General features: G+C 35.1%; 3 protein-coding genes across 5 annotated transcripts in view; all 3 read left to right on the forward strand.

Moving 5' to 3' along the window:
• The first annotated feature begins 999 nt into the window (after positions 1 to 999).
• On the forward strand, positions 1,000 to 3,763 carry LOC131534128 (troponin I, slow skeletal muscle-like). The gene is made up of 7 exons (XM_058766806.1): positions 1,000 to 1,049; positions 1,752 to 1,755; positions 1,869 to 1,934; positions 2,050 to 2,181; positions 2,256 to 2,345; positions 2,437 to 2,610; positions 3,341 to 3,763. Exons 1-7 carry the CDS (start codon positions 1,000 to 1,002, stop codon positions 3,428 to 3,430), a joined length of 606 nt encoding a protein of 201 aa, XP_058622789.1. The 3' UTR covers positions 3,431 to 3,763.
• Positions 3,764 to 4,133: 370 nt separating this feature from the next.
• On the forward strand, positions 4,134 to 8,355 carry bpgm (2,3-bisphosphoglycerate mutase). The gene is made up of 3 exons (XM_058767062.1): positions 4,134 to 4,224; positions 4,803 to 5,425; positions 6,210 to 8,355. Exons 2-3 carry the CDS (start codon positions 4,825 to 4,827, stop codon positions 6,386 to 6,388), a joined length of 780 nt encoding a protein of 259 aa, XP_058623045.1. The 5' UTR covers positions 4,134 to 4,224; positions 4,803 to 4,824; the 3' UTR covers positions 6,389 to 8,355.
• A 2,491-nt stretch (positions 8,356 to 10,846) lies between these two features.
• cald1b (caldesmon 1b) overlaps positions 10,847 to 13,313 on the forward strand; it is a 30,016-nt gene continuing 27,549 nt past the window's right edge. For all 3 annotated transcript variants that reach the window (XM_058767051.1, XM_058767055.1, XM_058767054.1), the window contains exon 1: positions 10,847 to 10,985. The gene's annotated coding sequence lies outside the window, so the exon portion shown is untranslated. The remainder of the gene's footprint in view (positions 10,986 to 13,313) is intronic.

Below are 13,313 nucleotides of genomic sequence, written 5' to 3' on the forward strand. Positions count from 1 at the left end.
CCTACGGTGGTTTCGTGTCGATCGGAGTAACGGTTTCTAAGATTTGGCAAATGTTTTTTTTAAGCGCTAAAATCGTTGCACAAACCATAAGGCAAAACCTGGCAAGTTTGGTATCGCTGGACTCGGCAAGGATTCAGGAGTCTAAAAAGGTGACTCCCTTGAAAATAAGTCGACCACACCCAAAGTTATAAGCATGTGAATATTTGACTCAAAACTTCCCAGGCTCCTTCAGGGCATCGTGCTGATGACCCATACCAAGTTTCATAACGACACGTCAATGCGTTCGTAAAATATAGCATTTGACTACAAAATTCAAAATGGCCGACGCCCAAAATGACTGACATGGGAAAATTGGATATGGTTCGACTTGGCATGATGCTTCGAATCTAAAGAGACCAGTTTTATGAGTCAAGTTATAAGCAAAAATAGCCATTTTTCGTATTTCCTGACCTCTAGGTGGCACTGCATCAAAACACTGCAGGTAGTCTCAGGTTATGCTTGTTATACAACACACACCAAGTTTGGTCTCAATACGCTAAACCGTTGCAGAGATATAGCCTCAGATCCATTTTTGCGTGCTTTTCGTAGAATTCGTTAGCGTGTCATTTGAGAATGGTTTGATGAATCAACATAATTTCCATATCTTTTGGCCAGCATGGTCTTGAAGATGATCTGAGCCGATTTTGGTGAAAATCGGACGAATCGTCTAGGACTAAAAGTAGGTTTTTCGAACGATTAAAAATAGCGGGAAAAAAAACTTACGAATTATTTTTTTTTCATTCGACTCGGCAAGAGCCAAGGATTCAGAGGAAAATATTATTTTCCTTCTGTGCCTTACGGTTCAAAAGTTATTAGCATAAACATGAGTGAAATTTTGGACAAATGCTGAAGCTAGAGAGTTAGAGACTCCAAATTTGCTATGGTTAATGTTGAGATTGTCCTCTATCAGTGGGCCAAATTTCACAACTTTCCCGCGAGCGGTTCTATGAGCTGCCATAGATGCAATGGCGGAAGAAACGGAAGAAGAATAACGCCAACGGATACAACAGGTGCCTTCATTCCAGTTCAGATTAAATTAGATCAGGCAATGCACATACAATTCACATATAGTCTCATTAATGTTGTATTGTTGAGCTCACCCTTAGTCTAGAGAACATAAAGTACACTTGAGCACCAGATGCTCCGTCACTCTGCAGCCTGGGATGTGAAGCATTTGACAGTAATAATGGTGTGGACAGTAGTCTATTTTAGTGAGCCTCTCACGAGTGCTTCAGAATCTATAAATCTGCAGAGTTTCTTCCCTGTGGCCAAAACAGTAATACTTCCATCATCTGAGAGGTAAGGATCTTCAGGTTATAATAACTGCTAGCAATTCATGCATGTTAGATAGTAGTTATAGATTTTTGGTATAGCTTCTTACCCTACATCTCTGCATTGACTTTACAAAATGAATTAAAAAATATTAAATGTTTTCAATTTAAATCTGTACTGTATGGCTATACTAAGCACTTTTGTGTCTAGTCTAGTATTTATTTATTTTTTTTAAGAAATATGTTGTCATTTGTAAGCCTCCAGGAAAAAGCAAAGGCACTAAAATGTCTGATTCAGTGTAAGTATTTTCAAAAGTTTTATAAATATTATTGAAATAATAAAGTATTTACGATATTAAATCTATTCATATATTAAATTATAATAAGTAATAATAATTTAATTGTTAAATATGTTTTCATTTCTGGCCCTATCTGTGTCAGTGCGGTGAGTAACTTACATTTAAACACTGTATTTAATAATATTTGACACATCCTTTACAAATATTTTTTATATCAAATTGAACACTGCAGCATTTGTGGTAGTCGCAGTATTGTTAGTTTGATATTGGCTCTTTTCTTCAGAAAAAGCCCAAGATTTCGGCATCTCGTCGGTTATTCTTAAAGGTAAGTTTCTTTTTTTAGTTTCTGAAAAGATCTTTACTTGTGAAATTTTTTTATTTAACCATTTGTAATGAACAACTCACCGTGATCTACATATGAATATTATATGGCTATGCAGACCAAAATACTGAAGAAGGCCAGCACACTGCTGGCAGATGAGAATGAACAGAAAAAGATTGACAGAGAACAAACACTCAGTGAGAGAGCTCCTCCTCTCCAACTGTCTGGGCTGTCAGTACAGGACTTACAGGTTGTTATTCTTTGGCCTATTGTCAGAATGCTTTTGAAACTATTCTTTCTTACATGCCATTGCTCTGTTTACAGAATCTGTGCAAAGACCTCCATCAAAAAATTGACATTGTTGATGAGGAACGATATGACATTGAATCTAAAGTTGCCAAAAATGAAAAGGAGGTACATTTTGTTGTTTTAAAAATGCCATTGTTGATGCATTAATTAATTTATACTTTTGTTTTAATAGCCCTGACTAATGCTTCTGTTATAGATTGCAGATTTAAACCACAAAGTCTTTGAGCTGAAGGGAAAAATGAAGAGACCTGCCCTGAAGAGAGTGAGGGTGTCTGCTGATGCCATGCTGGGGGCTCTGCTAGGTGCCAAACACAAGGAATCCATTGACTTTAAAGCTAACCTCAAGACAGTGAAGAAGGAAGAGGAAAAGGTAAGCTGTGACATCAATATCATACTCAGACTTTATGGATTCAGTGCTTTAATTTTTCAATATTAAATTCATTACATAATATTTGCAGATTTTTGTTGTTGTTGTTGAATGGGTGCCGTCAGAATGAGTCCAAACAGCTGATAAAAACATCACAATAATCCACACGATTCCAGTCCATCAGTTACCATTGTTATTATTGTCATGAAGCAAAAAGCTGCGCGTTTGTAATAAACAAATTCAACATTAAGATGTTTTTAACTTCAAACAATTGCTTCCAACTAAAATATGAGTCCTCTATCCATAATATTGCTTTCTCCAGTGAAAAGTCATCTCGTCTGAAGAAATATCCATAAATCAAACATTTTTAAGATCTAATCAAATATCATATTCTCATAATTTGTCCAGAAGTGACCATTTAAATTTGAAACACCTCAACGATGGATATGTTTCTTACAAACACAGAGTCATGTGGACTCCCATTCTGACGGCACCCATTCACTGCAGAGGATCCTATTAGTGAGCAAGTGATGTAATGCTAAATTTCTTCACATCCGTTCAATGAAGAAACAAACTATTGCATGGCCTGAGGCTGAGTTCACTTTCAGCAATCTTTCATTTTTGGGTGAACTATTAATGTAATATGCTCTCTCTGACTCAGAAAAACATGACAGTGTGTTAAATACAAATAATAAGAGTTATTGAAATAAGCATTTATTTGTAATCTGTGCAGAAAGAAGAAGTGACCGACTGGCGTAAAAATGTGGATGCTATGTCTGGCATGGAAGGCAGGAAGAAGCTATTTGCGGGACCAAATGCATAATGAATTCTTTAAATATTGTTATTTCAAAAATGTAAATACAATACATTTAACTGGTATTTAATTGTGGTTATGTATTTGTTTTATTGCATAAACAGCTGGATGAATGAAAATCAATTGTATGAGAAATTCACAAAGCTGTGCTATTGATTTAACCACATTTATCAGTTAAAATATGGAAACATTATGTGCTTTGACACATATAAAACATTTATTTATGTTAATATTTGATTATTATACAATTGCTTTTGTCATTATATAATAATGCTTATATTGTAATAATATTTATATGTGATCAGTTGTGTGAATATTGAGTAACAATAAAGCTATCACTGTTTTCACCAGTAATTCCAAGTTTTCTTGCTGGCATTGCTCTCTGTTGGAGTTTTTGGGTGCAAATACCACTTTCTCACATGATAAGAGTCTGAAAAAAAAAAAAAAAAAAACTATTAAAACTATTTTAAATTAAATAACTGGGTTTACCTGTTAAATTAGATGAACACGGTTGTAATCCACTATAATCCTAATCCTACTGTAATCCTACTCCTTTATTAAACTGAAGTAGGCCTCAATTTATTAACCTAAAAAGAAATTGAACCGACGTTATCAACCCCAAAATAACGGCAGTTCCAATTCGCCCACTGTACTCTTAAACACGCCTACTTATGGAGAACACGTAGCTGATTGGCTGAAAGAAGTGTCACTCAAGTAAACGGTTTCGCGTTTGTTGATGCTGCTCTGATAGTTCCTGTTGCAGAGCTGCAGCTACTTTGAGTTGGGCGGTTTCTAACCTGAAGGTAAGCACATAACAATTCATAGTAATTTTCAATGGGCATGTCTAATTTTATCTGCATTTAGATTTATAATTAATCGATACAGATAAGGATGTTTCGTACGTGCACTGTGCAATGTTATTAAGACATGCTAACAGGCTAGTTCAGTTGTGTTATATATACTGAACTGTTGCGAGACAACAATGCAGTAGTTTGATACAACGCTTCTTTTAATTTCAGATTCACTTCAATATTTACATACTCCTACATTTTAGCCTGTGAATGCGATATTTTTTCCTATTTTAGAGTTTGAAAATAAGAGTTGGTCAGAGCTGGTCAGACCATTTGTTAAATTAGCATTGACATTTAGTTCATGACCCTTAACCTTTCAGTTCTAATCTCCAGTTTGGTTCTATATATATATATATATATATATATATATATATATATATGCTTATTATATCTTAATATCTTTATGCGTTTTAGTTGCATTTTGCAGATCGGAGGTAGGCAATAATAAAGTTTAAAATTTTTGATTATATAACAATCGAGCAGTTGAAAATTCGCTATATAGCACGTATCTGCATATGCATCTCTTTCAGGCTTCTGTACAGTTTCTTCTGAATGTCCAAATTCAAACTCTTCCTTCTCCGACATGGGGAGGGGGCCTGGAACAAGGAGAACCGCTTCTGCAGTTGGGTTGACCAGAAACTGAGCGAGAACGGGGTGCTGGAAGCCCAAGAATGCGGCAGGCTCCTGAAAGAGCAGGGGTACCATTTCGACCAGGTTTTTACCTCCATACTGAGCCGCTCCATCCAGACGGCCTGGTTGGTGCTGGAGGCCATGGGACAAGAGTGGGTCCCAGTCACCAAATCCTGGAGGTTAAACGAGCGGCATTACGGTGCCCTGATTGGCCTCAATCGGGCCGAGATGGCGTTGAACCATGGTGAGGAACAGGTTAAACTGTGGAGGCGAAGCTATGACATCACGCCGCCCCCCATTGATGAGTCACATCCTTATTACGCTGAAATTTACAATGACCGCCGATACAGTACGTGTGACGTTCCAAAAGAGGAACTGCCCAAAACAGAAAGTCTAAAGGAAGTGTTGGACAGACTTCTTCCTTACTGGAACAATGTCATTGTACCAGTGATCAAGAGTGGCCAAACGGTCCTCCTCTCTGCACATGGCAACAGCTGCAGGGCTTTGCTTAAACATTTGGAAGGTGAAACATATTTGTTTTTAAATTCTGTCATCATTTACTCATCATCATGTCATTTGCTGGCTTTTTCCTTCTGTGGAATGCAAAAAACTATTTTTCTTATGTTTTGCTTTATTTATTTTTGTTGTTTTATTTTTTTGGTCCATACAATGAAAGTTTTACGAAAAAACAGTCAAAACATGCTTCAAAAATCTTCGTTTAAAAATATCTTCTCAAACTCTTTAAAACTAAGTTATATAATGCTTCTAAAGGCCACTGAGTTAAAATTACATGGATACTATTCACTATAACCCTTGACTTTAAAGCACTTGGAAGGTTATCACGAGGGGTCAAAAAGTTTGCTATTTTAAGATTAATGCTGTTCTTTTTGGACTTTCTATTCCTCAAAGAATCATATGTCCACAAAAAAATTAAGCAGCACAACTGCTTAATATTCATAATTATAAGGAACTATAATATTATGCATTATTATATTATGCAACATTCAGAATTATAAGGAATGTTTCTTGAGCAACAAATCAGCATTTTAGAATGATTTCTGAAGGATCGCGTGACCCTGAAGATTGGACTATGATGCTGAAAATTTAGTTTTGCATCATAGGAATAAGTTCAATTTTAAATGTATATTAAAATAGTAAAGTTAATTTAAATTTTAATATTTCTCTTTAAATATTAGCAGTAATTAAGCATAGAGAATGGATAGTAATACTAATGAAGTTGGTAGTAAAACATAAATCTTAAATATTTTAATATTTTAATTACACACCTTTACTGTCTTTCCCAACAGATATATCAGAAACAGACATTGTGAATGTAACGCTGCCCACGGGAGTACCAGTCTTGCTGGAGCTGGATGAAGATCTTCGACCAGTCAAGCCCCGTCAGCTTCTGGGCGACCAGGCCAAAATTCAGGCTGCCATCAAAAAGGTGGAGGATCAAGGGAAGGCTAATTCACAAAATAAATAAGGATTTTATTGGTGAAAATGCCAGAATTATTCAGATAGGAACTGTTCAAAAAGAAAGATTATTAGTCACTCAGTAGCTGCAGTCATGAGGCACCTGGTAAAGATAGTTTGGTCACATTCTGTAGGGTGTGTCTGAGGTAGACTGGTTTAGTGGTATTTTAGGAATCATGAAGAGTTATACAAGTCAATATTTTGAAGCACTGCTTACTGTTCCAAAATGCACACTTGGTACATATATTTTGTCAGAGCAAGAGGTCTGTAGACCAAATAATGAAGTAGATATTGATATAATATTATTTAAAATGATTATTTAATAATGTGTTAGTTTTTGTTAGCTCTTGCTTATTTGTCCAATGGATTTGTGGCCACGCAAAACCAGTGGTGCCTTCCTTTGGGCAAAAAATGTGATCCATCAGTTGTGTTCTAATAGAATTTTGTATTAAAGGTCAACATATTCTTTTAACCATTTCTGTATTTAAAAATGGTATACTGTACAAGAGTTTAGGGTCAGTAATAAGTCACTTAAGCTCACCAAGGCTGCATTTATTTGATCAAAAATACAATAATAATGTTTTAATATATTTTAAACTGAAATTTCTGTCAGATGACTCTGAAATCATTCTAATAATCTGATTTGTTACTTAAACATTTATTATTATTATCAATGTTGAAAGCAGTTGTACTGCTTAACATTTTTGTGAAAATCATGATGCATTTTTTCTTTGATGAATAGAAAGTTTAAAAGAACAGCATTTATTTGAAGTTTTTGAGTTTTTTTGTAACAACGTAAAAGTCTTTACTGTCACTTTTGATCAATTTAATGCAGTCTTGCTGAAAAAATAATTTCTTCAAAAAAAAAAAAAATCTTACTGACCTTGAACTTCTGAACTGTAGTGTATATACAGTCATGGCCAAAAATATCGGCACCCTTGATAAATATGATCAAAGAAGGCTGTGAAAATTAATCTGCATTGTTAATCCTTTTGATCATTTATTTTAAAAAAAAATCACAAAAATGTAACCTTTCATTGGATAATAAGAATTTAAAATGGGGGGAAATATCATTATGAAATATATGTTTTTCTCTAATACACATTAGCCACAATGCAGATTAATTTTCACAGCCTTCTTTGATCATATTTACCAAGGGTGCCGATATTTTTGGCCATGATTTTAGATAAACCCAATTGGAATGGAATCATTCCAAAAATTTTATAAAAAAAATATAATAGTAAAAACAAGAATATTATTCACTCCACTGTCTGGACTTCCAAGACAGATTAAATCTAATCTTATTGAATTCATATTTATATTCAGGTTTATTAAGTTTACTGTTTAAAATTCAAATTAGAGACTTCATTGGATGTCTGAAGCATAATTATAAATTATTTAAAATATTTTATGTTAAATAGCACTGTTAGCATACTTTAGACTGTATTTTAAAACTTTTTTTTTGAAAGGGACATTTTGTTTTTATCTAACATATTTATTAACAGAGATATTAAGATAATATGTGTTAAGACTAAGTTATGAGTTTACTATACACTGCCAAACGCAACCCACAAACTAGCTCTTTTGTATCTCATTCATTTCTCCACCAACGTTTACCAATTTAAATGCAAAGACAAACCAGTCTTACTGGTGAGTAAAACCTAGACATAGCTGTGGTTTCGAATGTCTGTGCACTGTAATACCTCTGTTTGTTTTTGTGTATTTAATGTTGCTCAACACTGTACTGTATCTGTAGAGAAATGTTACATGTATGTGTGTTGTTTTTGTTATAATGGCCATAGTGGCTTTCACTGTTACATGTCTATATGTTTGAGCCCTGTTATGGCACATTATAGCTAACCTGATGTGGCTTTACTTTCTTTCCCACCACCCAGAAGCACTGGTCTGCTGGGTTTAGCACATCCCTGAAGCATTATCCTGAAAGAATAATATATACAAATAAAGATTACAGATATAAAAGTGTTCATGTGTATTAAATGATGTGTGTGAAAAAGTATAAAACACCCAGGAGGAGGTGCTACAGTGTTTTCTGAGAAGACATTTCTCCAGTGGAACAGATGTTGATCTTAATATAATAGCAGTGGATGGTAAGTTTGTTTTTACAGAAAGCACTAATGACATAAGGAAACTGATTTTGGTTATTCAATAGGATGTAGCACTTGGCAGACTGTACATATTTGCTACACCTAATAGCTCACATTTGTCTTGTTGAGCTGGAATGTTTGAAAAGAAGCACTAAAACATGTTCTCATGGTCTTTAATGTCCTCTTAGACGAATATATATTTTAACACATTATATGCTCTTGGGAAAATGTGCCACATCCATCTCCCTCAAAGCTTATTACAAAATAATGTGATTTTCATTGAGTTTATTTGCTGATGCTATGAAGACGTGACTGGACAGGCCGTTTCTAATTACACCTGATATTTTTCATGGACTGTGTTCTGAAACATGGATTTCACAGTCCTAACTTTAAAACATCGTCTCGAAACAGTAGAAAAACATCACAGGAATCTGACTCTAGAAACTCTGCCAAGGATCCAATTTGAGAACTGTTCAGTTTGGCTGAAGACCAGAAAGGCCTGGACACAATGTAGCCTCGTCTTCACTGCCAGTCTATGGGTAGGACGTTAGCATGCCAATAGTTCAGGGACATTACTGGAACATCTATTATTTTCTTGATGTGGCTGTAAACTAGCCTAATTGATGTTCTCTGTTGCTCAACAGGACAAACTTAAGTATGTAGGCTACACAATAGCTTTACACCATGCAAGCACATTTACAAAGCTGCAAAATAGCATATTTCAAATCAAAATATTAAAGTTATTACAGTTATTGTTAATGCTAACTAATGTAACCTTCATTGCAATTAAAAAAAAGGTTTTAGAGACTTTTTGAAGGAGATTCCAAATGTACACTGTAAAAAAAAATATTTACGGTAAAAAAAATGGCAGCTGTGGTTGCCGGAATTCAACTGTAAAAAATACAGTAACAACATTTTAGGTTTTACTGTTTTAACTTACATTTAAAGTTAAATACCGCAATTTCATTAACTGATATAATGTTATACCAACTTATTAAAGTACTGAAATCTGTTTTGTACCTTTGAAATACACTGATAACCACCAAATGCAGGTGGTGATGAGAAAGTCACATGATGAACCAAAGTCCATCACAAGCAGCTTTTAAATAATAACATATATAGAAGGTGCACAGTGTCATTCACACAAGCACTAAACACCATGGTGAGACTCATTAAACTGAAATATGCAATAAACATTAATTTAACAACATTAGAGGTAACATACAACCCTAATAAACATAACTGATAAGAAAAAAACAAGAAGAAACAATTATTTCAAAGAAAAAAAACATCAAATTCAAACAAAATTTGAAATGCAACGCAGGGAATTCTGGGAACATCAGTTTACGTTTTTTCCCTGTAAATTTTACAGGAAATTACCGTTAACCATTTAACAGGTTTTTACTGTAGCATTTTCACAGTTTTTTACCGTTAAAATCACAGTCATTTTTTACAGTGTATAAGTTATTATACAATTTTTGTGATTTTATTATAATAAAATTATAATTATATTATTTTTATATCATTAGAATTGTAAGAGAGGTGCAGTCACATTAACAAAATTTCACTGGCATCTAATGTAAGCAATATATTAAGTACAAGAAGTCACTTTCAAGTTAAACAGCTTTTTTCAAAATGCGCAGTTACATGGATTCCCATAGAAATGACTGGGATTTACCCATGAAAATTGACCAAACAACAGTAAAATGTGATCACAAAATAACCACTGGGAGTATGGCAGAAGCTTTTTACCATGGCAATATTTTATGACAGTGTAGCTAATAGTAGTTAAATGTGAAAAAAAATGCATGATAAAATAAAATTCACATTTACAACAAAAGTAACAAACTAAAAATCAGACAATTTGTTGCAGTTTAGTTAACAAAAATTACAAACGTTTTTTTTTTTTTTTTTTACAATAAGTTGCATGGAGCTGCAAAAACAACAAAGCATGTACACTTATAAAAGTACACTGGCCCAATTAGACTGACCCAAAAACAAAGCAAAACAAAACAAGCAAAAACTAATAATTACTGATCCCAAACACAACAAACAAAAGAAAACAAATTAACACTGACCCAAAATAGCCTACAACAAAACAAACTTAAATCAGTGTAAAGCGATTGTAAAGCATCTTGTTTTCTTAGAAGGGTCAGTGTAACTTTATTGTAATTTAAATTTTTTGAGCTTGCTGCTTTTAAAAACTTGTTGGTTTAATACAAGATGTTATTTTTAACTGAGCTGCTCTGTTGGGGGCGATATCAGATAGGATTGTAGAATATGACATTGATATATTAGGCTACTTACGGATGGAGGAAAGCGCTGGAAGACTGCTGCCAACTGCTTTGAAGTGATGGAGCTCAGCAGAGGCGGAGTCTGAACTGCTGCACATTTTATAAAATGTTGAGGCACGACTCATGTAATTCCTGCATTGCCCTTTCAGCAGCACGATCACGCCTCAAAATTGGACAGCGCGCTGAAACCCGCTCCAGTTCCTTACAGGTAAGGGTTACAAGCATAGTCCTTCAAATTAACCTTTGAAAATCTTTCTTAATTGAAATAGACATGCTTTTATTTAGAATTATTCTTGTGCACAAGTTCATCGTATATAGAGACATGCTGATGGCAACATCATTTACTGAAATTAAATTTATTGGCAGCGCGAGACTCTTGCGGTGGACAAATGAATTGCGTGTTGAAAATGCTGTTTTCACCTGCCACTTGGATCCTTGTCAAGAACATCTGTATACTTGCTTTTAAATTACCGTCCAAGCTAATTGGAGGGTTTCCCACAAGTTCACTAACTACTAGTTGTTTTTAGAATGAGCTCATGCAGTGGGTTTCTGTGCGCGTGTAACGGCCAGCAGCACACCTGCATCACTCTCTGCTCGCTGCACAGAGAGGGAGGCGGGGGCTAGAGGTCACATTTTTACAACATACAGTGAATATTCCAGGAGTAGGTTGCGGTATGGGCATTAAAGTTCAAAAAGTATATTTCATTAAAATATATATATGTATCTGTGTGTATATATATATATAATATATATATATATATATTATATACACACACACACACACGTTTGTTTTTGTGAATTGTGGGGACATTCTAGGTGTAATGGTTTTTATACTGTACAAATCGTATTTTCTATCGCCCTACACCTAAACCTACCCCTTACAGGAAACTTTGTGCATTTTTACTTTCTCAGAAAAAACTCATTCTGTATGATTTATAAGCGTTTTGAAATATGGGGACATGGGGAAATGTCCTCATAAATCACCTTCTCCTTGTAAGACCTATGTCATACCCATGTCGTTATACAAATTTGTGTCCTCATATGTCACAAAAATGCACACACACAATATTTATAATAACAATAACAAATTTAGCCAAAAAATATTTCTCATAAGAAATTAATTTGCTTATTATTATTATTATTACTATAGATTTTAGACCAAAATATTTATTTTAAAAACGTGTTTTATTATTATTATTATTATACAAATTATTATAAATTTTGATCAAAAACATTTAACTGCAAAAGCATTAATCATCACATAAAATCATATTTTTACCCCCTCCCTCCCTTTAAAAAGAAAAAGAAAAAAAGGTCTCATTGTTTTATCCCAGAGTGCAGATCGTGACAGATGAAGCAGTGTGTGGAATGCACCGCAGCAGCGAGTGGTGTGTGTGTTTTGTGCAGCTGAACAGAATCTGGAGGCAATTCAGTGCACAGCGATAACGGGGCCTTGGCACAGGCTACGGGCAGGATGTTAGGAGTACTGCCCTGTGCTTCCGGAGTGGGATGGGATCGAGGTTGGGAATGCTGCTGGCCCTTAGTGCCCAGACTCAGGGGGGAAATCAGAGAGGGAGGGATGCTGAGTCAGCAGGGGCCCGTCAAGGATCAGCTAGATTCATTTTGCTCAAAGGAATCATCCAACAATATAAAAAGACTCAATGATATTCGAACTGGTGCTTTGGTTGGCAAGAATTGCAGTTTGAATATTCAAAACTAATATAAAGACATTTAAAAATCACAATCACTCATTAAATTTCTAAATTGGCTAAATCCTGACATCGGTTCTGAGCGAATTGGATACGAACCAGATTATGTCCTCAAAGTAATCTATAGTTATTTCAGTTGTGCTTGATAGAAGATTTGGATTTAGACCTTTAGCGCCATTCGTTTAGTTAAATATATAACAAGACTCAATCCCTTAGACAGCTCATTTAATACACACTTCACTGCTGCCAGATGTTGAAAAGCAGGTAATTTGAAGACCGAGTTTCCATAGTGCTGCCTTGAATTATGCAGCAAACATTTTTTGGGATGGAATTATATATATTGGAGCTGGAGTACCACTTAACCAAAGATGATGGACAATTGGCACATGTAGCATTCCCAAGGCATGAGGTCACAGTAAGACGAAACTGGACTGTCTTTGGGTAGGTCCATCAAAAATGTACGAAGACATTTGCAGCTGCGAGGCTGAAATCCCAAATTCCGTTTTAAGGTTTATTCCTTGAACGTGTTCCACCGCAACGTACTGTTTATCATATGTTATCCAGGCGTCTAGCTGTGGAAAAGCTTCGGTGCTGAAGCGCGCGCGTGCCAAGTCGGCCTTTTTCCTTACATGGTATAAGCCACTAGGCATGAGACCATCTCCTTCCTGATACATGTGGATCTGTCTGGCCATGATCAATGTTTTGCTGCCCTGGAGATTTGGAATGTGTTTAACTGCAGTTAAGGTTCCTTTTTGAGCATCTTGGTGTCCTGTAGTCCACCTCCTTCGCACTTTCGAAACAATTTGTAAACTCTGAGGAAATATTGT

Source organism: Onychostoma macrolepis, chromosome 25 (assembly GCF_012432095.1).
Source record: "Onychostoma macrolepis isolate SWU-2019 chromosome 25, ASM1243209v1, whole genome shotgun sequence".
Classification (NCBI taxonomy): domain Eukaryota; kingdom Metazoa; phylum Chordata; class Actinopteri; order Cypriniformes; family Cyprinidae; genus Onychostoma; species Onychostoma macrolepis.